The sequence below is a fragment of the Colletotrichum costaricense genome, assembly GCF_030867565.1.
Source record: "Colletotrichum costaricense strain IMI 309622 chromosome Unknown Scaffold_1.1, whole genome shotgun sequence".
In the NCBI taxonomy this organism is placed as follows: Eukaryota; Fungi; Ascomycota; class Sordariomycetes; order Glomerellales; family Glomerellaceae; genus Colletotrichum; species Colletotrichum costaricense.
In genome coordinates this window covers 1,656,578-1,678,568 of record NW_026848230.1, presented here as the reverse complement: position 1 = coordinate 1,678,568, position 21,991 = coordinate 1,656,578, and the positions used below count along the sequence as shown (strand labels likewise).

General features: G+C 59.4%; 9 protein-coding genes across 9 annotated transcripts; 4 read left to right on the top strand and 5 right to left on the bottom strand.

Annotated features, from left to right (window-relative positions):
- Positions 1 to 39: 39 nt before the first annotated feature.
- On the bottom strand, positions 40 to 2,130 carry CCOS01_00605 (ubiquitin carboxyl-terminal hydrolase; the record flags this gene model as incomplete). The annotated part of the gene is made up of 1 exon (XM_060448802.1): positions 40 to 2,130. The coding sequence occupies one exon, from the start codon at positions 2,128 to 2,130 to the stop codon at positions 40 to 42; it is 2,091 nt and encodes a 696-aa protein (XP_060320240.1).
- Positions 2,131 to 2,545: 415 nt separating this feature from the next.
- On the top strand, positions 2,546 to 3,159 carry CCOS01_00604 (uncharacterized protein; the record flags this gene model as incomplete). Its single annotated transcript, XM_060448801.1, has 2 exons — positions 2,546 to 2,570; positions 2,621 to 3,159. The coding sequence occupies 2 exons, from the start codon at positions 2,546 to 2,548 to the stop codon at positions 3,157 to 3,159; spliced, it is 564 nt and encodes a 187-aa protein (XP_060320239.1).
- A 364-nt stretch (positions 3,160 to 3,523) lies between these two features.
- On the top strand, positions 3,524 to 4,948 carry CCOS01_00603 (micro-fibrillar-associated protein 1; the record flags this gene model as incomplete). Its single annotated transcript, XM_060448800.1, has 1 exon — positions 3,524 to 4,948. The coding sequence occupies one exon, from the start codon at positions 3,524 to 3,526 to the stop codon at positions 4,946 to 4,948; it is 1,425 nt and encodes a 474-aa protein (XP_060320238.1).
- Positions 4,949 to 5,110: 162 nt separating this feature from the next.
- CCOS01_00602 (DNA polymerase alpha/epsilon subunit B) lies at positions 5,111 to 8,657 on the bottom strand (the record flags this gene model as incomplete). Its single annotated transcript, XM_060448799.1, has 6 exons — positions 5,111 to 5,281; positions 5,328 to 6,642; positions 6,695 to 7,345; positions 7,463 to 7,837; positions 7,888 to 8,390; positions 8,439 to 8,657. The coding sequence occupies 6 exons, from the start codon at positions 8,655 to 8,657 to the stop codon at positions 5,111 to 5,113; spliced, it is 3,234 nt and encodes a 1,077-aa protein (XP_060320237.1).
- Positions 8,658 to 10,990: 2,333 nt separating this feature from the next.
- On the top strand, positions 10,991 to 11,746 carry CCOS01_00601 (uncharacterized protein; the record flags this gene model as incomplete). Its single annotated transcript, XM_060448798.1, has 1 exon — positions 10,991 to 11,746. The coding sequence occupies one exon, from the start codon at positions 10,991 to 10,993 to the stop codon at positions 11,744 to 11,746; it is 756 nt and encodes a 251-aa protein (XP_060320236.1).
- A 129-nt stretch (positions 11,747 to 11,875) lies between these two features.
- On the bottom strand, positions 11,876 to 12,928 carry CCOS01_00600 (2-nitropropane dioxygenase; the record flags this gene model as incomplete). The annotated part of the gene is made up of 1 exon (XM_060448797.1): positions 11,876 to 12,928. One exon carries the CDS (start codon positions 12,926 to 12,928, stop codon positions 11,876 to 11,878), a length of 1,053 nt encoding a protein of 350 aa, XP_060320235.1.
- Positions 12,929 to 13,557: 629 nt separating this feature from the next.
- Positions 13,558 to 14,895, bottom strand: CCOS01_00599 (uncharacterized protein; the record flags this gene model as incomplete). The annotated part of the gene is made up of 1 exon (XM_060448796.1): positions 13,558 to 14,895. The coding sequence occupies one exon, from the start codon at positions 14,893 to 14,895 to the stop codon at positions 13,558 to 13,560; it is 1,338 nt and encodes a 445-aa protein (XP_060320234.1).
- Positions 14,896 to 16,068: 1,173 nt separating this feature from the next.
- On the bottom strand, positions 16,069 to 17,767 carry CCOS01_00598 (myosin-like coiled-coil protein; the record flags this gene model as incomplete). Its single annotated transcript, XM_060448795.1, has 5 exons — positions 16,069 to 16,557; positions 16,611 to 16,854; positions 16,900 to 17,048; positions 17,103 to 17,497; positions 17,578 to 17,767. 5 exons carry the CDS (start codon positions 17,765 to 17,767, stop codon positions 16,069 to 16,071), a joined length of 1,467 nt encoding a protein of 488 aa, XP_060320233.1.
- A 959-nt stretch (positions 17,768 to 18,726) lies between these two features.
- Positions 18,727 to 21,786, top strand: CCOS01_00597 (peptidase M16C associated; the record flags this gene model as incomplete). The annotated part of the gene is made up of 2 exons (XM_060448794.1): positions 18,727 to 19,013; positions 19,059 to 21,786. 2 exons carry the CDS (start codon positions 18,727 to 18,729, stop codon positions 21,784 to 21,786), a joined length of 3,015 nt encoding a protein of 1,004 aa, XP_060320232.1.
- Between the last annotated feature and the right edge of the window lie 205 nt (positions 21,787 to 21,991).

Below are 21,991 nucleotides of genomic sequence, written 5' to 3'. Positions count from 1 at the left end.
GCAACCATGTTCTCCTCTTCATTATACAGAACCCAGCACTCAGACGGCAATCATCTGCGGTCCTCGCTCAGTCTGATTCTCTCCCAACCCGTCGTCTCCATCCCCTGGCAGCGGCACAGACCGCGCCTGCGAGACATCTCCCTCGGCGACCGCCACCATAGTGCCGGCCACCGGCAACTCGTCATCATCTTCGTCTGCCGATACCTCCTTCACCGTGCAGGTAAAGGCGGGCTTCTCGACCTTTGGCGTCTCCTCGTCCGCTGCGTCCATGGCGTCTGCAACCTGAACAGTCTCTACAGCTGGAATCTCGGACGAGGGGATAATGTTTGGGTCGACACAATCGTAGAATAGCATAAAGACGTTACCTTGCGCCAGCAGCTCCTCTTCGTCAACCTTGCGGAGAGTGTCGTCGCTGAGACGCCACCAGTCCATCTCCGCATCGTCCTCCATAGTCTCCGACTTGGGCGAGACAACCTCCTCGCCATCACTCGGCGGCGAGTGTCGGGGGAACTTGCGGTAGCAGACGTAGTGCCCATTTTCGTGACGACCATAGTGCGTGACGACGGCCCGCAGCTCGTATATCGGCCCAGTAATGAACGACTTGCGCTTGTCGCCCGCAATCATTGAGGACCGCGGATCCAACAGCCACTGCTCCTCTTCCTCCAAGCCATCAGCGGAACCCGTCTTGCTGGCACTACCCAAACACCACGGACCCAAGTCCAACGTCAGAGGGAACCGGATCCCCGACGAGTTCTTGTACATCATGCCAGTGTTCTCGTCAAACACGGACCTGTTCATGTGGACGGCGAGACTCTGCGGTGGCCGCGCAATGACGGCCTGCTTCGTCTTTGTTGATGAGACCTTGAAATTTGAAGGGAACTTGCACTTTTCCGTGAGCGTCTTGTCCTCGAAATCGTCCTCTTCCAGCGCCTCCTCCACAGCCGACAGCCGCGACTTTGGCTCCTTGAGCTTCTGCTCGTCAGTGTACGACGCTTCTGCTCTCTCGACGAGGAGGGTCAGCAGCCTCTTGGCTTTCAGAAGCGTGCACTTTCCACACTCGACGCCCTCGATCGACTCAATATGGGCGTACGCGTCTAGAAGCTCGTACAGATCGTGGTCGTTGCCGCCCACATTCAAACTGAGCGTGAGGCAGTTGAAGGGGATCATGGAAAGGCCGTCAGAGTGTCCACACTCGACGCAGGCCACCCGCTGAGCAATGAGCCCCTCAAGGGGGTTCCGCAGAGACTTGGAAGCCGCGCTAATCTTGGAGGCTGTTGACAGACTCTGGTAGCCGCTGTCGTCGCTGTGCTGGCTCGTGGCAGTGTCGTCGCTGGCGCAGTCCGACTCGAAGCCCGACGACTTGATGGTCGCCTTAGCCACCTTTGCAATCTCCCTGTCCACCTCGTCGAGCAGCTTTGAAAAGTATTCCTGCGCATCCTGCTGCTGCCACGTGCTCATGTTCTTGAGGGAGCCTGGCGTCCATAACGTCTTGCCGTAGTTGCTAGCGCTGTTGAGGTCCTCAATCAGGTTCCGCAGCGTGTCGACGGCCTCGACTTTGCGGCGGTCGATCTCGGGGTCCTGGACAGGGTCGGCCAGGTACTTTGGAAACGGCTTGAGTGAGGCGAGCCCTTGGAGGATGCTGTTCTGGTAGCACGAGTTGTCGAGGTTCCCCAGGCCTGGCGGGTAGTTGCTGGAGCCCTTAAGGCTCATCATGGCCCCGGAGACGGACGACAGCCCTCGAATGCCGGCTTGCGAGACCGTCCCCATGATGCCTCCCTGTCTGTCCATGCCGAGAATCTTTTTCAGAAGCGCACTCTTGGCCGCATGTGTTCTGGCTTGGTTCTGGAGCATCGGCCGCGGAACGAGCGGCGGATGCAGCCAGGCTTCCAGAAGGGTCAAGGCGTCGTGGGGGATAAGCCAGACGATTACGTCCCAGAGGGTCCGAGAGGCGTGCGAGAGTAGGGTGGTCGGAAGGGAAGCGCCGAAAACAGAGACGAGCGCTGTGAGGACGAGGGCAAAGAGGGACACGACGACGCTCGGCTCCGTCAGCCTCGTCCAAATGGTCTCGTCGGCGTGAAGTCGTCGGTGGTAGTCGGGTCCGCCGTAGTGCTTGAATGCGGGAGAGTTCATAGTCGGGATTGTATACGGGTGCTTGTGGGAGTTGGAGCTTCAGGCGAGCTTCTGCAATGCTATATCGGAGAGGCCACGCGCTGCCATGTCGAGAAGACGATTCGAAACGTGTCCAGTCGTGGCGATGCTCGCTGATTAAGTGGTTGTGAGTGAGTAAGGCTCTGGAATGTCTGCACGGATGGTGTTGAGGCGTCGCGGCAGTGCTAGAAGGAAAGATGCCAAAGTTGAGCGGGACCAGGGGTTCCACAGGGGCAACGCTGCGACAAGGATTGGTCAGAGCGCGGCCCCAAGGCTTGTGATCGCCCCGCTTATCGTGATAAGATAGCGTGCAGGTCGATAAGGAATTTTATATCCCCCACACCGCGGCGAGTCTGGCGGTGCAGTCTACACCACAGAACTCGATACGATCGCAAAGATGGGCGCATCCAAGAAGAACAGACGTGAGCCTGCAGTCTCTCTTTTTACTATGACATCTTTCTAACATAAGCAGAACCCTCGCTCCACTCGAGAGCCGCAAGGCGGGCGACGGACGTCGACATCGACACCGACAAGTCTCTCAAGGAAGTCAAGGCCCCGGCCGCCGCGACCGACTTCCGGCCGTCGGTCCTCAACGCCCAGCACAACTCTGGCGTGTCCAAGAAGACCAAGAACCGCAAGGCGCAGATGAGCGCCAAGGCCAAGGAGAGGAAAGAAAAGGCGGCGGACCGCGCCGAGGCCATCATGGGGCGGACCTCGACCAAGACGGAGAAGAGCAAGGACAGGGCGCGGAGGGTCCAGACGCGGAGCAAGCAGTGGGAGGACATCAATAAGGGGGCCATTGCGGCCAAGAAGTTCCCCGACGAGGAGGATTCCGAGGTGGAGCAGAGGCAGACGAAGAGCAGGACCGTCGAGGTGGCTGCTGGTAAGGGCTGGGAGACAGACGAGGAGATGGACGGCGCTGATGATGATGTCGCCGCTGCGTCTGCGCCAGCTGCTGCTGTGCCGGCACCTCCCCCAGCAAACGACGATTTCGACGAGGAGATTTTGTAGTCCGTTGTCAGTTTCGGTTCAGGTTGCCCAGAGAGGTGGTCCTCGGGCTATGAGACTCATGATAGATACCCAATGATGACCATTCTGCATGCAGGTCCTTGAAAGTTTTCGAAAGCCTCGACGCAAAGTGCATGCCGCCCTTCTGCCTCAGTCGGTCACAAATTTAGACGTCTTGGAGGGGCCAAAAGCTCTGCGACAGCGCCAGGTCCACTAAAAACGCTAAACTTACAGGGCCACCCAGCGGGGAAACACTTGTGCAGTTCCGTCCCTCCGCCAGGGGACCTGAGGTGCCGTACCTTGCAGCCTCGATTTTCTGCCGGACGTCATCCGATTCACCATCCACGCCATCCACACAAACCACAAGATGCCACCCAAGCGCATGACCGCGAACCCGGTCAAGCCGGGACGTTACTTCCCCGGCAAGGCCGTCCCCCAAGAGGACTCATCAGAATCGGACGCGAGCGATGACGAAGAAAAGGCAAACGACGACACAAGCAAGGCCCGCGCGATCAAGCCGCCGCCAAAGGCATCGAGCGCAGCCAAGATCGCGAGCAACGTCAGCAAAGTCAACCTCGACGAACGGAGGCGCGAGGCGCAGGACAAGGAGAACCAGAGGATAGCGCGCGAGAAAGCGGAGCGGCTCGCTGCGGAAGAAGGTTTCGTCACAGAAGAAGAAGAGGAAGAGGGAGAAGATGACGATGAAGGCGAAGAAGAAAGCTCCAGCGATGAGGAAAGCAGCAGCGAAGAAGAAGCACCCCGCCGCCTTATGATCCGACCCAAATTCATCCCAAAGAACCAGCGCAACGCAGCAGCGGCAGCCGCCAAAGGACAGTCGTCCACCAAAGACGACGAGACGCGCCAGGCAGAAGAAGAAGCACGCCGCAAAGCCGCCGCCGACGCCCTCGTCGAAGAACAAATCGCAAAGGACCTCGCCGCCCGCGCCGCCGGCAAAAAGCACTGGGACGACGACGAGGCCTCGGGCTCCGACGTCGACACGACAGACGACCTCGACCCGGAGGCCGAACTCGCAGCCTGGCGCCTCCGCGAGCTCAAGCGCGTCAAGCGCGAGCGCGACCGCATCGCCGAGCAGGAAGCAGAGTACGCCGAGCGCGAGAGGCGGCAGAACCTCACGCAAGAGGAGCGCGACGCCGAGGACGCGGACAAGATTGCCGCGCAGCAGGACGAAAAGGACGCCAAGGGCAAGATGTCGTATCTACAAAAGTACTACCACAAGGGCGCGTTCTACAGCGAGGAGGCGAAGGCGTACGGGCTCGATAAGCGCGATCTCATGGGCATGCGTATTGCGGATGATGTCAAGGATCGCAGCGCGCTGCCGGAATATCTGCAGAAGCGCGACATGACGAAGTTGGGACGCAAGGGCGGGACAAAGTACAAGGATCTCAAGAGCGAGGATACCGGACGATGGGGCGAGTTCGATGACCGGCGTGGCGGGGGTGGTGGTGGTGACCGGAGGAGAGGCGGCTTCGATAGGGATGTGGACGAGCGATTCCGGCCGGACAATGATCGTGAGGTTAACGGTGCCAACGCCATTCCCTTGGGTGACCGCAAGGCGCCTTCAGCTGGTGGTAGAAGTGATCGTGATAGGTATCGCGACGATAGAGATGACCGGCGTAGAGACTGGGACGACTACCGCCGTCGAGATCGGTCGAGGTCGAGGTCGCCGCGCCGCGACTCGCGGGACGACTACAGGGACAGGCGGAAGCGCAGCCCGTCGCGCGAGAGAGAGCGCTACGACAGCGACAAGCGGAGGCGCGTGGACTCTAGATAAATCCATCAAAAGAGAACAGACACAGGTCGTCATTGCAAAATGTATTAAGAAGCGTATCCTGATCAGGCTCACTACGAGCGCATGCTGAATATACCCTCCCAACCAAACTCCGAGGCCTTGAAAGAAAACCCTTTGCCATCGTAAACGTCATGCAGGTGCGCTTCAAATCTTCTTAATCTCCACCCTCGCGCGCTCAAACACGCCGTGGCTCACCACGGCCGCGGACTGGCCCGCGTCGGCCTTGGGAGGGAACAGCGTCAGGCGGGCGTACGTGCCGGCGCCGCGTCTCTTTGATAGGTAGCCCGGGTTAATCACGAGGACGCTCTCGACGACCTAACATTGTCAGTATGATCCCACAGTATACAGTCGACAGACTCACCTTGGCAAACGGGGGCAGGAAGCTGGGCGCCACGAGCACATCAGGGCGAACGTTGACCATCTCGCCCAGCTTCAAATAACTAAGATCCAGCATGGCACCAGGCGGGATGCCCTCCTCGGTGCCCGTCTTGGGCAGCTTCTGGCGGTCCGTCGGCGGGAAGAGCGGGAAAAAGTGCCTCTGCTCCAACAGGTACCTGCTAAGCCTCGACAACAGCGACGGATCGGCGGGGCGGCCGCCAACGAGCTCCTCGTGTCGCAGCTGCCAGAGAATATCCTGCGACGAGATGCCCATGACCATCTCGTTGACGGACAGCGTCATCGGGTTGGTGACGATCCTCGCCGTCTTGGGGAGGCCGAGCTCCTTCTTCAGGACCGAGTCCTGCGGCCACGAGACGTGCTTGTCGATGACGTCGCGCACCGAGGGGACGAGGAGGATGGTGATGCTGGGGTTGGCGGACACGAGGCGGTTCAGGGCCGGGGAGAACATGTACTTGAAGACGGTCGACATGGTGGCCGTGTCCGGCTCGATGACGGCTTCCTCGGGGAGGTCAAAGTCGCCTATCGCAATTAGAGGGTGCTCACTGTCGATGAACGGCCCCGTCAGCACCAGTGCGTCCGCGTACGTGTCGGCGGCTTGGTCGCAGAGGGCGTGCAGCGGCTCAAAGTCGAGGTTGTCATCTGCCGTGTACGGGCCGGAGGCGTAGAGAATGTTGAGGGGCGCCGGGTCTGAGTCGGTGTCCATGGCGTCGGGGTCGCCTCGTAGTTTCTCGCGGTGCGCAGCCAGTGCGGCCGGCGTCGAAGCCGCGTTGGGCAGAAGAGGCACTTCAAGCACATCCTCGACGACAAACTCGTTGCCCGAGGTGTTGATGCCCCTGAGGGCCACAATCTGGCCGGGGAAGAAGCTGTACCCCTTGTTGCGCATGTTAAGGGGCGCTCGCAGACCACCGCCCACCCGCCTCGACATCTCTAGCACCAGTGACGCCGCGTTCAGCTTTCCCTCTGGCGCATCCGAGGCGATGCGTCCCACGGCAATCACCTCTGTCGTGCTCTGGCTCGCCGCGTTGCCGAATTCTGAAAAGTCCAGCTTGTGGTAGTCCTGGATGATGTGCATAAACTCGTCTATCCTGTCATCGAGGATCTCCGACGCCTCTGACAACTTCATCGCCAGGGGCTTGTACGCCAGCTTCTTCTGGTCTGACGCCGCCGTCAACTTGATGCGGGGTTCGGGGTACGGGCAAATTGGCGGCTCGGGAGCGTCGAGGTGGTCGTTAAGCACTTCCACCGTCTCGCCGGCGTTCTGTCGGTCGTTGAACGAGCTGGGTCTGCCATCGTCAGTGTCTGTGTGAAGTGTAGGGCCTGCGTTCCTACAGTGACATTGCGTTGAGCTGCTCCTCCATCTTGGAGGCGCCCTTGTAGTCTGGCGAGCTCGAGGGGATCTCGGCCTTGACCCGCGACATTGTCGGCGTCTCATGCGTCTTCTTCCGCAGACTGCTCGGCTTGTTCAGCCTCCCTGAAGCCGGCGTACTGGGCACCAGTCCATCCAGCATGCCAAAGACGTCGCCGCCGCCTCTTCCGGCTCGCGGGGTGCCGTGACTGCGCTTCTCCGTCTTAATGTGCGTCTGCTGTCGGTTGCTCTTCTCCAGTGCGTCCTGGATATCCTTTTTGAAGTTTCGCACGTGCACAATGTCGGGGTTCATGGCGTCCATGTCCATCTTGATGCAGAAGGACTCCCATTTGTAAAAGAGGTCCTCGGCGGACAGGTCGTGCAGGCGCAATAGGGACTGCAGTTCGGTGAGAACTTCAGGCTCAAGAGCCTTGTCTCCCGAGGTGAAGAACTCCTTCAATTCCGCTTCCGCCATTGTTTCTGGTGCTGTTGTACGTGCCGTGAAGTTGAGCGCCGGGAAGTTTGACGACGGAACATTCAGGTGGGACGCGACGAGCGCGTCTTGGTGGGATGGCGCGTAAAGTGTTGGCGGGGCATACAGTGTGGGGAAAATTGGCACGGTTTTGCGACGACACCTCGTGGACGAGCTTCTTGCCCGCTAGACTCTTGATTTTCGTTCTTCTATCCGTACTTGGATACCTAAACGTGCTTCGCTACCACTCGCTGATGGCATCTCCCCAATAAACCCCTACCAGACAATATTGTTGCGAGCCCAGTCCTCCTGACGATCGGCCTCCTGCTGTGCCATGTAATCCTCCGTGGCCGTTCTGGCCATCCGAGACGGAGCGAACTTGACGACGGCCTCCGTGCTGACCTCATACTTAACAGTACCGTCCTTGTGCTTGGCGCCGAGGTCCGCCATGCCTCCGGTGAGCTGGTCAAGGTAGGAGCGGTAGTTTTCGGACTTGCGGATGCTGCATCGGGTCGACTCCGACTCGGAGTGGGCGGTCAAGGACGACGCATCCCTGAAGTAGCGCAGACAGCCGGGGCACTGCAGCTTGGCATTGTAGTGCGAGGCCGCTGACTTCATGTGGGTGATGAGAGCGCCGCTGTTGGGGAATGTCTTCCTGTTCTGGTGTCAGTATCTTGCCATGCGGTTAGGGAAGGGGCCACGAACTTGCAGGACGGCTGCGGACACTTGTACTTGCGCGTGAGGGTGTTGTAGTACTTTCTAGGATCGAAGAGCCGGTGAGACGGATTATTCACGTCGTCCACGACTGTCTTCTTGCCATCGTCCGACTGCTGGATGCTCTCCAGGCTCTCAGCGACATCCTTCAGATTGGGAAAGTCCTGGGGCTTGAAGAAGGACGGATGGGCCATGTAGGCCTTGTCGTCGAACTCGGACTGCGCGTCCACAGTGGATACGGCATCGAGGTTGGACTGCGCCTCGAAGGCGGACTGGACGCTGGGGTGGGACACGGGGAAGTAGTCTCCGAACTGGGAGCCGCTGCGCTTCTCGAGCTCGTGGGAAAAGGTGAGCTTCTTTGCGCGGTTCTGGTCGACGTCTGCGCGACGAATTCCCGGGCAGTCGTCATGCTCGAGGTGTCTCATCCACCCAGCCAACCGGACAAACTTCTTCTGACAGCCGGGGCAGGTGAGGCTCTGCTCCTGAGGGTGTGCCTGTTCTCATTAGTCCATGTTCAGTGCTGGAGATCCGGTTGCACTCACCTCCAGAAGATGCTTGTTCAAGGCGTCCTGGCTGTTGAAGTCGCGGGTGCACACGGCGCAGTGGATGTGGGTTCCTTCGGTCAGCATCGACATGCGCTTGTGTCCCATCAGCTCCTCGAAGCTGGGGAATCTCCGGCTGCAGACGCTACAGAAGACGGCCTCATGGGGGGCCGGCTTGCGGATCAGAGGCCTGCTGGACGTGCCGCTGGTGACAGACATGGTGATGATTCGAGCAGTCTGATTTGGAACGGGGGGTGAATTTGAACGATTAGATTTTACTGAGACGAAGGTGGCAGGTCTTGTAATGAAGATGGTTCGCTGAATATTCTCTGTGGCGGAGAGGAAAGATGGAAGAGATTCCGATGCCGCTGGTGGATTTTATAAGCGAGAGGGTTTGGCTGCGTGCTGAAAAGGAAGGAGAGACGTAGGCAGAGGGAAGGAACGAGTCACTCTTGGCCCCTATTCAATGACGGGTGCGAATCTGTTCCGTCTCCTATAAAGGCGTCTACTTCAGTTGCCAGGAACAAACGCAAAAGTCCCCTCTACAAGTCGCGTTAGCGACGTCGTTTGGCGAGAGACAGCGCGTGTATTGACTAGCCATCGTCGTCAATGTGTATGGCTGTCTAGGGCCCATTTCTCGGCCAAGAAGTGGGAGTATTTCCGCCATCACAAGACACACCGACTTTGGACCATCAGGCGTCCTTGAACTATTCACCTTACGAATAAACCTTGAACATGGCCAAGCAGAGCCGAGCGACGATATCACGGAGACTTCGGTCCTTGGATCAACAAACACAACATAGATCTTCAAGAAATGGCAGCAGACCGACCCCTCGTCAACAGAGAACAAGACGTCTTCAAACACAACAACAGAGACTATGGGGAAAGGGATTCGAGCAGTCAATGCAGTTCTCATGAGATTTATACAGGATCCTCAGCCGAACCTTGTGCAGTTGGACCCCTCGTACATCTCGTGTCCAGAGTCCAGAGCTACGAGGAAACCAACTATGGATGGAAAAGCTGCTCGCTGGAACGATGAAAGATGGCACAGCTTCTTGGAAGCCTAGGTGCGTGAAATTATGCTGCCCCCATTCTGCGTCTGGTTCTCGCTAATCTTTGTGGGCATCCCCAGAGTCCGGAAACTTGAACCGCAGGCTTTGGCTTTGGTCGTCATCACTTGGAAAGCAATTTCTAATTAGACTACGGGAATTCCGACTATTGGACAAGTTGAAGATGTGCGGTGCGTCCAAACAACCTCGGACGGCGGATCATCAGGGCATCCTACGATCTGGCGGGAGAGGGGGAGCACACCTGTCCACACCAAGGCATCTGAGACTCTGCAAGAGCATTTAATCGCCTCCGAGCACATCTGCCCCTTGCCGCACCAGAACCAAATCCCAAGGCCCAAACTCGTCTTGGACATCCACGCCTTCACATGCTTCGTAGCATCGCAATCGAAGTTACGACCCCGGCACATATGTCTTGAACAGCCAAGCTTTGGAATCGCCATGTGTCGTCGAACTGGAATGCCGATGATGCTGGCCCTGTCTCGGGTGACTCAGATACAGGCCGTTTGAACCGCTCCCTGGGGTCGACGTTCCCAGTCTGCCAACCACCGAAATCCAGTCAGCTGCAACGGCGAGACAGAAGTGTCTGAGACAGTCTGACGTTTCTTTGGCGTGACCTTTGCCATCCAGGCAAGCGAACCCCTCCACCTCACCCAGAAGCCTATGGCGGTCATCGAATACAGGGTTGCCACGAAGGAGTTCTTCAGGATGGCGGCTGTTCTGCGACGGACCTTTCATGCCGGACGCAGGCAAAGTACGAGACTCCTTTACATCGAAGCAGACATCGAGAACGCCACAGTGATGGCGTGAGTTGACGTGTAACCACGCCTTCCGCGCCTCGCCATGCAAGTGCCCAGATCAGATCGATCCATCTATCCTATCCGAGACACTGCAACACCATCAAGTCAACTTAGAATACAAATAGGACTCATCACCTCGGCATCGCTCGCCAGCGCGCGCCTCATCCCTCGCCCAAAGATTACAAAATCTCTGCCGCCCATTCAGTGGCCCTCTCCACCAGAACAAAGGAAGGCCGCTCACCAGCCTCCGGCACTAACTTCGTCTGGACATACTTGATTCAAAGAACGAGCCCACCAGCCACTTGCTCCCACAGTTTCCGCGGAAAGACGACAATCAGGTGCGCAAATCTAGACCGGAATCCACCAAAGCAGCGTATTGCCGTTTGGCTATTCTTTTGGTGGCTTGATTCTGCGCCGGCAGCACCGCAGCCCCGGGTTCATCAACAAAGCCACCGGGTCGCTTTCTAGACAAAGTCGGCGATCTCTCTACCCGCTTGTCGACATTCCCGCTAGCCATTGAAGTTTGACCTGCCGGACTGAATAGTCTTAAGGAGAAGGCCCGCCCCTTTTCGCGCTGACGACCCGCCGCGAGGACCACGTACGAAAATAGGAGGTCGGAAACATCGGAGCCCCTATTCAAACATACAAATAGCAACCTCACGGCAAACCCGCACCTCAATTCACAATGTCCCTCACCCAAAAGCTCAAACGGGAGGCAACAAGCCGTCCCACCTGCGAAATGCCTCTCCCCTTCCTTCCCTTCGTCTTCCTCGCCCACTTCACCCAGACAATAACTTCCGTCCTCACCACGGAAGCCCACCGCACAACAGCGAGCCTCTCCAACCACCTCGAGGGCCTGCGTCTTCAGGTCCACGGGCCCGAACACACCTTCCACCCCTTCTCCCGATTGCCAGCCGAGCTCCGCCTCAAAATCTGGCAGCACGCCTGCGACCACCCGCGGACGCTCCTCGCAACACATGCGCCGAACCCGACTTTACTTGCAGTGAACCGTGAGGCGCGGTACGAGGCCTTGCGGCGGTATACACTCGTCCGGCTAAACACCTGGGGCGACAGGCGGATCTACATCGATTTCTTGCGGGACAGCATTGCCGTCGTGGAGGGCAAGGGTGGCGGCGGATTCCCTGTTCGCGGGGCGAGGCACGTCATTGTCGTGTGCGAGGAGCCGTTTCGGAACCCGGGTTCGTGGTTGAAGTGTCGGTACCGGGCTGGGTTGGAGACCTTGACGCTGGTGCTGAGCGGGACGAAGACAGGCAGCAGGATTCCTGCGCCGCTTCCTGAGATCCGGGAGCTGTGTACGCCCGAGGAGGTTCAGCTGCGGCTTGGGTACTCGAAGGAGGAGGCGGATAGAATAGGGGAAGAAGTGAGAGAGTTGGCCGAGGGGTGGGGGAAGACGCGGATCCGCGTGGGGGAGTTCATCTGAGCTCCAGAGGCAGAGACAATAACGGAGACGGAGGACGAAGCGTAATGATCCATCGACACGACATCACAATACCCATTTCCATGTAGTCAATCTTCTTGATTCTAAACTCGTACACCATCCTACAAACCCTCAGAGCTTACTCCGTCCAAGATAAACCTCCCCGAGCCTCAACTGCTCAGCCGCCTCCTTCACCATCTCCTCCACAATCTCCCCCGCCGGCTGAATCCTATCAATCGCGCCCGCAACCTGCCCCATCAGATGCGGAATCTCAATGTCCTCCCGCCCCTGCTCGAAATCATGCTCAATCGGCACCGTCCCGCCCTCCGTCAACCTCTTAATCTCCTCCGGCCGCGCGTGCCACCCGCGGATATACTCATTCGTCTTCATCCTCAACGGCCGCCCGCTAATCACCAGCGTCCTCTCCGTCCCCTCGAACCCGCACGACACCACCTCCTCCTTGTGCTCCCGGCTACAACCCGCCTCCACGCTCGCCACGAACCGCGTGCCGACCCACACGCCGACGGCCCCCTGCATCAGCGAACTCGCCAGGCTGCGGCCGTTGTACATCCCGCCCGCGGCGATCACCAACGCCGTGGACCCCTTGAGCATGGGCGGCTTATACCGCCTCGCGACGTCCACCACCGCGGGGATGAGCACCGAGTTCGCCACGTCTCCCGTGTGTCCGCCCCCTTCGCCCCCCTGCGCGCAGATAATATCCACCCCCAAATCCAGCGCCTTCACAGCGTGCTTCGGATGCCCGACCATATTCATGACATAAATCCCCGCCGCGTGCAACCTCTCAATCACTTCTTTGGGGGGAACCCCCACCGCGCTCACAAACAACCGCGCGCCAGAGGCGATCGTGATGTCGATGAGCTCGTCGAGCTTGCCGCCCGTGTAATCGTGGTTCGTCTTGCGCGCGTTCCCGCCGACCTGCGGCAGCGCGAGGTCCACGCCGAACGGCAAGTCGGGGGACTTGAAGTTCGCCTTCATCTCGGCAATGATCTCGCGGAGTTGGTCGGGGGTGTACTGGAAGCCGCCGATGACGCCTAGGCCGCCGGCGTTGGAGACGGCTGCTGCTAGGGGGCCGCCCGAGGTGCGGGCCATGCCGGCGAGGAGGATCGGGTGCTGGATGCCCAGGAGCTGGGTTATGGGTGTCGTGATGGGGCCGGAGGGTGCCATCTTGACTGTGGTCTGTCTTACACTGGTCTTGGCGAGGAGTTGTGCGGGTATTCGCTCTCTGGTTCTCAAGTTGGCAAATGGCGCATAGAAGAAGCGTAAAGTGATGTACAAATGAAGAAAGCGCAACAAACAGCCAAGAGGTTGGGAATAAAAGGGAGCTCAATGACACGCCTGGAGCTAGTAGTCGAGCAGTCGTGCCGAAGCACCTAGGTAAATCCGGGGTGAAGAGTGTGGGGTTGGGGGCGATTGGGGGGGAGCTCTTTGCGGGGAATTCACACCGAGGCAATTGCCTTGTTGGGACAGCAGCTCGCCCACCCGTGACCCCGACCCCTACCTCCGGCCCCCGAGCGGCCTGAAACGGGCAACCACAGCGGCATGTGAGTCGGCCATTCTCTGCTCCGTCCTCCGTCCGACCGTCCTTCCGTCATGGACAACAGGCCCAGCAGTCACGACATCACGGCACGAAGGGGGAAAAAAAACAAATCGAGTGCGCCGCGCCGTGCACCGCTTCTATTGGAATGCTGCCCTCATCTCCCTGCATTGGTATCGTTATGACATGATTATCGTTGGCGTCGCCCAACTAGTATACAATAAGACCCACGTGGTACACGTCTCCTGGGCACTCTGGTCTATCGAAAGCTCGGTAGACGCGCCGGGACGAACTCCTTGGTCCGTATGTACTGCTCTTGCGTGGTGGACCGGATGACGGGCGCGTCGTCGCCGTGCGTAGACCTCGGCGGCGATCCTTGACTCGGAGAGTCTGACACGTAGTCCACCTCGTCACTTTTGGCGTAATCCACTTCGGACGCTGCCCGCTCCTCGGACGTCGGCTCCTCCCCAGCTTCGTGCAGCCCCCGTTCCAACGCAAGCTGCAGCGCCGCCTGCCGCTTGCGTTCGACCTCGTCGTCCTCCTCTCTCCTGATGCGCTCCTCTTCCCTCTGCAGCTCCTCCATCGAGGCCTCCATGGACGGCGCGACGGGCGTATCCGGCGTCGTGGGTCCGCTCGTCGAGCTCCGCCGCACGCTGGGACTGAGCATGGAATGGCTGGAATCGATCGTCGCCCTCGACACCGTCCGCGATATGGGCCGTCCGTCGGCCCGCCGCTTGCCTTTGCTCGCCTTTGTCCTACTGCTGCTGCGGTCGTCTCGGACCTTGTCCAGGACCATGAACTCGTCGTCAAACGGCACGGCGTCCTCCTCACCCTCGCCGTCGCTGGGGAACAAGTCGCCCCGTGACCGGTACGAATCCGACGACACCCCGGACCCCGTCGTCCCGCTGCGATTTCTAGTCTTGGCGGTCCGGCTCTGGAAGACGTCGTGGCCGTCGTTATCATCGTCGTCATCAGAATCGTGCGCAAGCAGCGGCTCCGTCTCGCCCATGCCCATCTCGCCGTGCTGCCGCGGGTGATCCTGCAAATCCGCCGCGCTCGGCTTGTAGCGGAGCGTCTTGCCCAGCTTCCACGGCAGCTTGCCCAGGAACCCAATGGGCTGCGTGCTGGGGATCACCGTCGGATCGGACTCGAGCGCCTTGCTCCCTCTACCCCGCGTGCCGTAGCTCATGCCGCGTTTTCGTTTCGGTTGATCCTGCTGCACCTCGCCGCCCCCCGTGTTGTTCTTCTGCTGCGACCCCGTGCCCGCGAGCAGGCGGTCCCAGTCGTCGTTGCCCCAGCCGCCCAGGAACCCTCCGTCCTGGTCCTCGGCGTACCAGTCGTCGTAAAAGTCGAAGCTGTATTCGGCCCTCCCGCCCGCGCGATCTCGTTCCCGTCGCCTCCTCGCCCGCTCCTCGCGGTCGCCGAGACACGGGTTGGCGCATTGCTCCAGGGAGGCGGCGAGGGAGGCGAGACACGGGTTGATGTAGTGATGCTGGAAGCTCCAGATGCCGGCGGCGGCGTTCTCCGTCACCTCGCCGGCGTTGTGGGAGATTTGGTTCCATCGCTGGCGCAGCCGCGGGTCCTCCAAGAAGGCCATGGTGGTGATGGCTGCTGCAGGGTGTCGAGGGATGACGTCGCGGGCATCAAGAAGGGAACCAAAGGGAAGGAAGCGGATTTTTAAACGATCGGCGCGGCCTCGACCCGGGGTGCAAGCAAAGGGCAAATGTCGAGGCCCTCGTTATCGAATTGCTGGTGATGGATATTCAGTTGAAGAAAAGTCCAGAGGCGAAGGGAGCCATGGGACGTGGATTGGGCGAGTAACGGTTGGTTTCAAGTGCGCCGGAAACAAAAGGCAGCCTCACCTCAGCTGTCAAAAGTTGGGCTCAACATTCCGCTGGTTGCAGCAGGCGGGCGCGGGCGCGGGCGCGGGCGCGGGCGCAGGCGCAGGCGTAGGCGTAGGCAGTCAGGGTGGCACTCCCTCGGGGGCCCTTGGGGTTCGCTGCAGCTGCGGGTGCGGGTGCTGATGCAAGCCCAGTGCAGTGGACTTTCGGATTGTCAAGGTCCATGGGCCATGGCAGGTGCGGTGGCACTATCTGTGGCTGGTAGCCCCTTATCGCAGACTTTCCGGACGGATAAGGCACCCCCAAGGCACCTTTGGGTGGGATTGACTTTGTGGATCCGGGGAAATTGCAGACCTCCCGCCAGGTTGCTGACCAACTGTGGCTTAGCCTCTGGTGAGACCCCTGGAGATCGACGTCACCCCTTCAAGGTATCGGGAATGCATCGTCATTTATAAACTTTGGGCCTCGCAACATTTGACTTTGGGGTACAGTCCCCGAGACTCTGTAAACTCTGCCAAACAAAAGCACGTGGAGATTGATTGTATTCCGAACCACTACAGACGCCGAACGCTGCTAATCTAGACAGAGCTTGCCAAGGACCATCATCATCTCAACCCCTGTGCTTGTTTGCTCGTAGAAATCATGACGGCCATGCCCCTCGTGCCAGCCAAACCCATTGAAAGAGGTCAATGAGTGCCAGGCCAAGAATGCAGCGCACAAAGGTCCTAAGAGAAGACCGACAACAGCGCATTCATCTTTGCCTGGCAGAACTGCCCGACTCGTGAAAGAACACGGCCAGTCTTCTGCTTGAGAGACACGTGCTTCTTCTTGTGATGCCACATGGGCAAGATGGCGGCCGTCTCGCTGGTGGACTGGGCATCGAACGCAGGCCCCACCGGTGTAGCCCCCGAAACGCTCTGTCCGGATTCCTAGTGGCCGTTCGTTGCAGCTTGGGGTACTGGTGGTCTCTCTGGACCGTAGGGTCTGGGGGGTTCTGGCTCTCCAGGCTGGGGCTCCTCCTCCGTATCATCGTCAAACTCGCTCGGATCCTCCTCGCCCTCCTCCTCCTCGTCGTCCGAGTAGTCGCTGCCGTCCCCGTCCATGTGGCCGTTGCTGTCCGAGTAGCAACTCTCCAGTGTCGCCGCTGCTCCGGGCGGAACCTTGCGGCCCTGCTGCTGCATCTGCTCGATAATGCTTCTAAGCTTCTCGGCTCTCTTGATCGCCTCGGCCGCCTTCTTGCGCCAGTCCTCGCGCTCCTCGGCCATGCGGATGATGTTGGCATTCGTCGCCTCGTGTTTGCGCTTCATCGTCTCGTTCTCCTTCTCCAGCCGCTTCGTCTTCTTGGACATGTCCTCCATTTCCTTCCGAAACGTGAGAAAGAGGTCGTTGCTGTTGTTGAGCGTGTCCTCAACCTTGATCTGTCAGCAAAAGCTCAGCCCAAACCTCTGCAACTTTTCATCAGTCATCATACCTGCTTGAACTTGTCCACGTAGACGTTGAGTTGATTCCGAAGCTCCGTCTCCGTCTTGGTAAAGGTCTGAACCTGCGCCTGGAGATTCCGCGCTCTCGTCGACTCGGCCTCTGCGAGCTTCTTCTCTCGTTCGTAGCGCGCCATGTTGTATTGCACCTCCAGCTCCTTGGTGCGCATCGTGGAGTGGAAGTGCAGCTCACGCAACTCGTACTGCTCAATGAAGGACTTGAACCGATTCTTGAATCTGCAAGGGGTTAGTCCAGCGCAACAACGACGGCAAGTGACATACAAGGTGTCAACGCTCATGTCCACAACCTGCTTCCGCGGATGGTCCTTTTCTTCTTGAATCCCCTCCAGCTTGGCAAGCAGGGCCGCGTGCTTCTCATCGTACGCAGAGCTGTTGTGCTTCAGGTTGTCCTGGAGGGTCTTGTTCTCGTTCTAGGTACACAAGGTCAGCCGTGCCCCGTCCGCTGGCCAAGGGGGGCCGCAAACCTTGTACTTGTTGTTGTCCCGCTGCAGTTCGCGACAGAGCTTCTCGAGCTTCTCCTTCAGGCCGACCGTCTTGCTGAGCTCGGTGCGATTCGCATCCTTCTCCTTTTGCAGGGCGTCTCCACGTTTCTTGTTCTTCTGGTTCTCGCGCTCCACACGGCGCATGTCGGCTAGCAGTTCGCTGGACCGACGGGTGAGGTGCTCAATCTTTTGCAGATCGCTCATCTTTGCCACCTGTTGGGCCAAATCGCGGTTCGCACGCTTGACCTCGCGCTCTGTTGCCGTTAGCCCCGCCACTGCAGAAATAGAACCCCACGAACCGCCGGCACGAGAGGCTCCCACCTGCGCCTGATCATGACCATGACCGTGACCGTGACCGTGATCATCGTGGCCATGACCTACGCAGACTTGGGCAAACGCGCGACTCGGCCCCTCCGGCCTCCAGGAGGGGTAAGGCACGATGGGAGGCGGTACGCACCAATCTCAGCTTCCTGATCCTTCTCTCCAGCTGATTCTTGCTCTAGCTGCGAGATGCGTTGCGCGAGCAGCTTTGCAGACTCGTTCGAGTCGACCGCCTTCTTCTGCTTTCCCTTCTTCAGGGACGCCGGCGGGTGGGCGTGACCATCTTGACCGTTGGACATGTCGGCGTCGGCCTGGCTGAGGGGCATTTACTCGGCGGGCAGGAGGGGTAGCGGTTGTATGTGTTCCTTCCGTGTTGTCGGCGACGAATTCGCATCCGAGTTCGATCGATCGAGCGGGTCGGCGTCGCAAAAACGAGTCGTCGTGGGCGTCAAGTCGGGTCCCTGGTTTCCCCGCGGCAGTCTCAACCGCAATGTTCGGAGCCAGCAGTCGGTTCGTGTGCTCTCGTCGTCGGTTTCCCCTTCATTGACCTCCTTTGCAGATTTTCGACGTTGGACGGAACGACGGGCTAGGGTGAGGTGCCTTAGGGTGTGGTAGGTAGCGTGGTGTCTGCGTGGTTCAGGCGTGCGCATTAGAAATGCCACTGTACTCGAGAAAAACGGGTGGAGGAGAGACTTGCTGCAGGCCTCGTTCGTACCTACCCGTCGAGTACCTTGGGTCAGGGCCGGCAAAGGTCCAAGTACGGATAATCAATCCGGATGCCGATATGTCGGGTAGAGTCCGCAGTAAGAAAACGAATTGCCCACGATCCCACTGGTCGCCTTTTGGAATTCGCGATTTCCCAATTTCCGTTGGCGGGCGTGGAAGGGAGGAGAATAAAGTGCACCTGGAGAAAGGGCGATGGAGGTACTTGCCTAGCGGACGACGTGCCAATCTACCGGGCGGCGTCGCTGTTGTCGGTTGCACCGTGTTAGCTGCTCGTTAATGCGTTACGCAGGCCCAGGCCCACTGACCCGGTAGTGCCTCAGAGAGCGTTTTGGTGAATGCGGACCCCACATGCCCTGTGTGATGACGAATAGCGGCAGGCCAGCGCCGACAACGCCTAAAAATTTCCAGCCAGAAGCCGGCCGAAAGCTGCGAATCGCCTCCCGCTCCACAGTGGCTCCTCGACCGTAGGCCGTTCAGTCATTCTTAGAACGAAGCTCCCATCTTCTTCTCCCTCCGGAATGAGGCTCTGATCCTCTGCAAACAACTCCCACTCGTCAACATGCTGCGCAACGCCGTCAACACGGCCAAGAAAGCCGTGACCGAGCTCTCCCAGTACCCCAAGCCCGGCGACAAGCTCCATGGCTTCACACTCCTGAGGACAAAGCACGTGCCGGAGCTGGAGCTGACGGCTCTTCACCTGCAACACGACAAGACTGGCGCAGACTACCTACACATTGCCCGCGACGACAGCAACAATGTCTTCTCCATCGGCTTCAAGACGAACCCTCCCGACGACACGGGTGTGCCCCATATCCTGGAGCACACCACGCTGTGCGGCAGTCAGAGGTGTGTTCACTGTGCCCTACATGCCTTACCCTGCTGACCATCTAGATATCCCATTCGCGATCCCTTCTTCAAGATGCTGCCGAGGACGCTGTCCAATTTCATGAACGCCTTCACGGCATCGGACCACACATTTTACCCGTTTGCGACAACCAACTCCCAGGACTTCAAGAACCTCATGTCGGTATACATGGACGCGACACTGCATCCGCTGCTCAAGGAGTCCGACTACACCCAGGAGGGATGGCGCATCGGACCGGAGAACCCGCAGGCGGCCAACGGCGAGGAGAGCGACCTCGTTTTCAAGGGCGTCGTCTACAACGAGATGAAGGGCCAGATGTCGGACGCCGGCTACCTGTTCTACATTCGGTTCCAGGACCACATCTTCCCCGATATCAACAACTCTGGCGGCGACCCGCAAAAGATCACCGACCTAACGTACGAGCAGCTGCGCAAGTTCCACGCGGAGCACTACCACCCGAGCAACGCGAAGCTGTTCACGTACGGAGACATGCCCCTGTCGGACCACCTGCAAGAGGTCAACGCCCAGCTCAGCGCGTTCGAGAGGATACAGGAGGACAAGACGATTCACCAGCCGATCAATCTGGCCTCCGGGCCTAGGGAGGTCACCGTGAAGGGCCCTCTCGACCCCCTGGTAGACCCCGACAGGCAGTACAAGACGTCCGTCTCGTGGATCATGGGAGACTCGTCCGACGTTGTCGAGTCCTTTTCCCTGGCGCTGCTCTCTACTCTGTTGATGGACGGCTACGGATCTCCCCTGTACCGCGGGCTGATCGAGGCCGGTCTCGGCACAGACTTTAGCCCCAACGCCGGCTACGACAGCTCCGCCAAACTGGGCATCTTCTCCATCGGCTTGACCGGCGTCCAGGAGGCCGACGTGCCCAAGCTCAAGGCCGAAGTTCAGCGCATCCTCCAGGAAGTCCGGCAAAAGGGGTTCGACAGAACAAAGATTGACGGATCCCTCCACCAGCTGGAGCTGGCGTTGAAGCACAAGACGGCCAACTTTGGCATGTCGATGCTCCACAGACTCAAGCCCAAGTGGTTCACGGGCGTCGACCCCTTTGACTCGTTGGCGTGGAACGACACCATTTCGGCCTTTGAGACTGCGCTCGCCAAGGGCGGGTACCTGGAAAGCCTGATTGACAAGTACCTGTTGAACGACAACACCCTGTCCTTCACCATGTCGCCGTCAACCACGTTTAGCGAAGACCTCGCGCGCGAGGAGAAGGAGAGGCTGGCGTCCAAGATCAAGCAGGCTTCCCAGGAAGCTGGCGGCGACGAGGCGGCCCGCAAGAAGTTTGAGCAGCGCGAGCTGGACCTCCTCGTCGAGCAGGGCAAGTCCAACACGGAAGACCTGAGCTGTCTGCCGACGGTCCACGTCAAGGACATCCCCCGAAGCAAGGAGCCCGTGGTTGTGCGCGACGAGACGGCCAACGGCGTCAAGATCCAGTGGCGCGAGGCCCCGACTAACGGCCTCACCTACTTCAGAGCCATCAACAGCCTGGAGAACCTGCCAGACGAGCTCAGAGAGTTAATCCCCCTCTTCTCCGACAGCATCATGCGGCTCGGCACCAAGGACATGTCCATGGAGCAGCTCGAGGACCTGATCAAGCTCAAGACGGGAGGCGTGTCTGTCGGGTACCACTCGACGCCCTCGCCCACCGACTTCCACCAGGCGAGCGAGGGGCTGATGTTTACGGGCATGGCGCTGGACAGAAACGTCCCCGTTATGTTTGACATATTGCGCAAGCTCGTGCAAGACACGGATTTCGACAGCCCGGAGGCCGCCCTGCGCATCAGACAGCTGCTCCAGGCATCTGCCGACGGCGTGGTCAACGATATTGCCTCATCCGGCCACCAGTACGCCCGCGGGTTCGCGGAAGCCGGACTCACGCGGAACGCCTGGTTCAGACAGCAGATTGGCGGCCTCTCGCAGGTCAAGCTCGTCACGTCGCTTGCCAATCGTCCCGAAACAGATGGTCTGGCGGACGTCATTGACAAGCTCAAGCAGATCCAGAAAATCGCGCTCGCCGGTGGTAACTTCCGCACCGCGCTCACCTGCGGGGCAGAGAGCACGGGCGCCAACCTCAACGCCCTGACTAGCTTCATGTCGACCCTCCCCAAGGACCTGCCCCTGCCGTCGACCCAGAAGCCAGCGACGCTGCAGAAGAACATCAAGTCCTTCTTCCCGTTACCGTACCAGGTCTATTACGGTTCGCTGGCGGTGCCCACCGTCTCGTACACGCATGCCGATGGCGCGCCGCTGCAGATCCTGGCGCAGCTCCTCACGCACAAGCACCTCCACCACGAGATCCGCGAAAAGGGCGGCGCCTACGGCGGCGGGGCGTACTCGAGGGGACTGGACGGCCTCTTTGGGTTCTACTCGTACCGCGACCCCAACCCGCAGAACACACTCTCCATCATGCGCAACGCCGGCCGCTGGGCCGCGGACAAGGCGTGGGCGGACCGCGACCTCGAGGAGGCCAAGATTTCCGTGTTCCAGGGCGTCGACGCGCCCCAGTCGGTCAACTCGGAGGGCATGGGCCGGTTCACGTCCGGCATCACAGAGGAGATGAAGCAGACGCGCCGCGAGCAGCTGCTTGACGTCTCCAAGGACCAGGTGCGCGAGGTGGCGCAAAAGTATATTGTCGAGGCCCTCGCCAAGGAGGAGGAGAGAGTCGCCTTCTTGGGCGAGAAGCGCCCGTGGGTGGACGGCACCTGGAAGATTCACGAGATGGACATTGGTTCCGAGTGAGTCGTACGCGACCGGTTTGTACCATAGAGATCGTAGAAAGGGGGAAACCCTTCCGGTCAGATCTGTAACCATATCTGTACAGCACCCATGTTGTAACATTATACCCACCTCCTGAATAGAAGCAACTGTATGAGGTCTTTCCTGTCTGTCTGTCCTTTTCTTCTTCTAGCCTAGACACCTACCGACGCGTTCAGATACGATACGT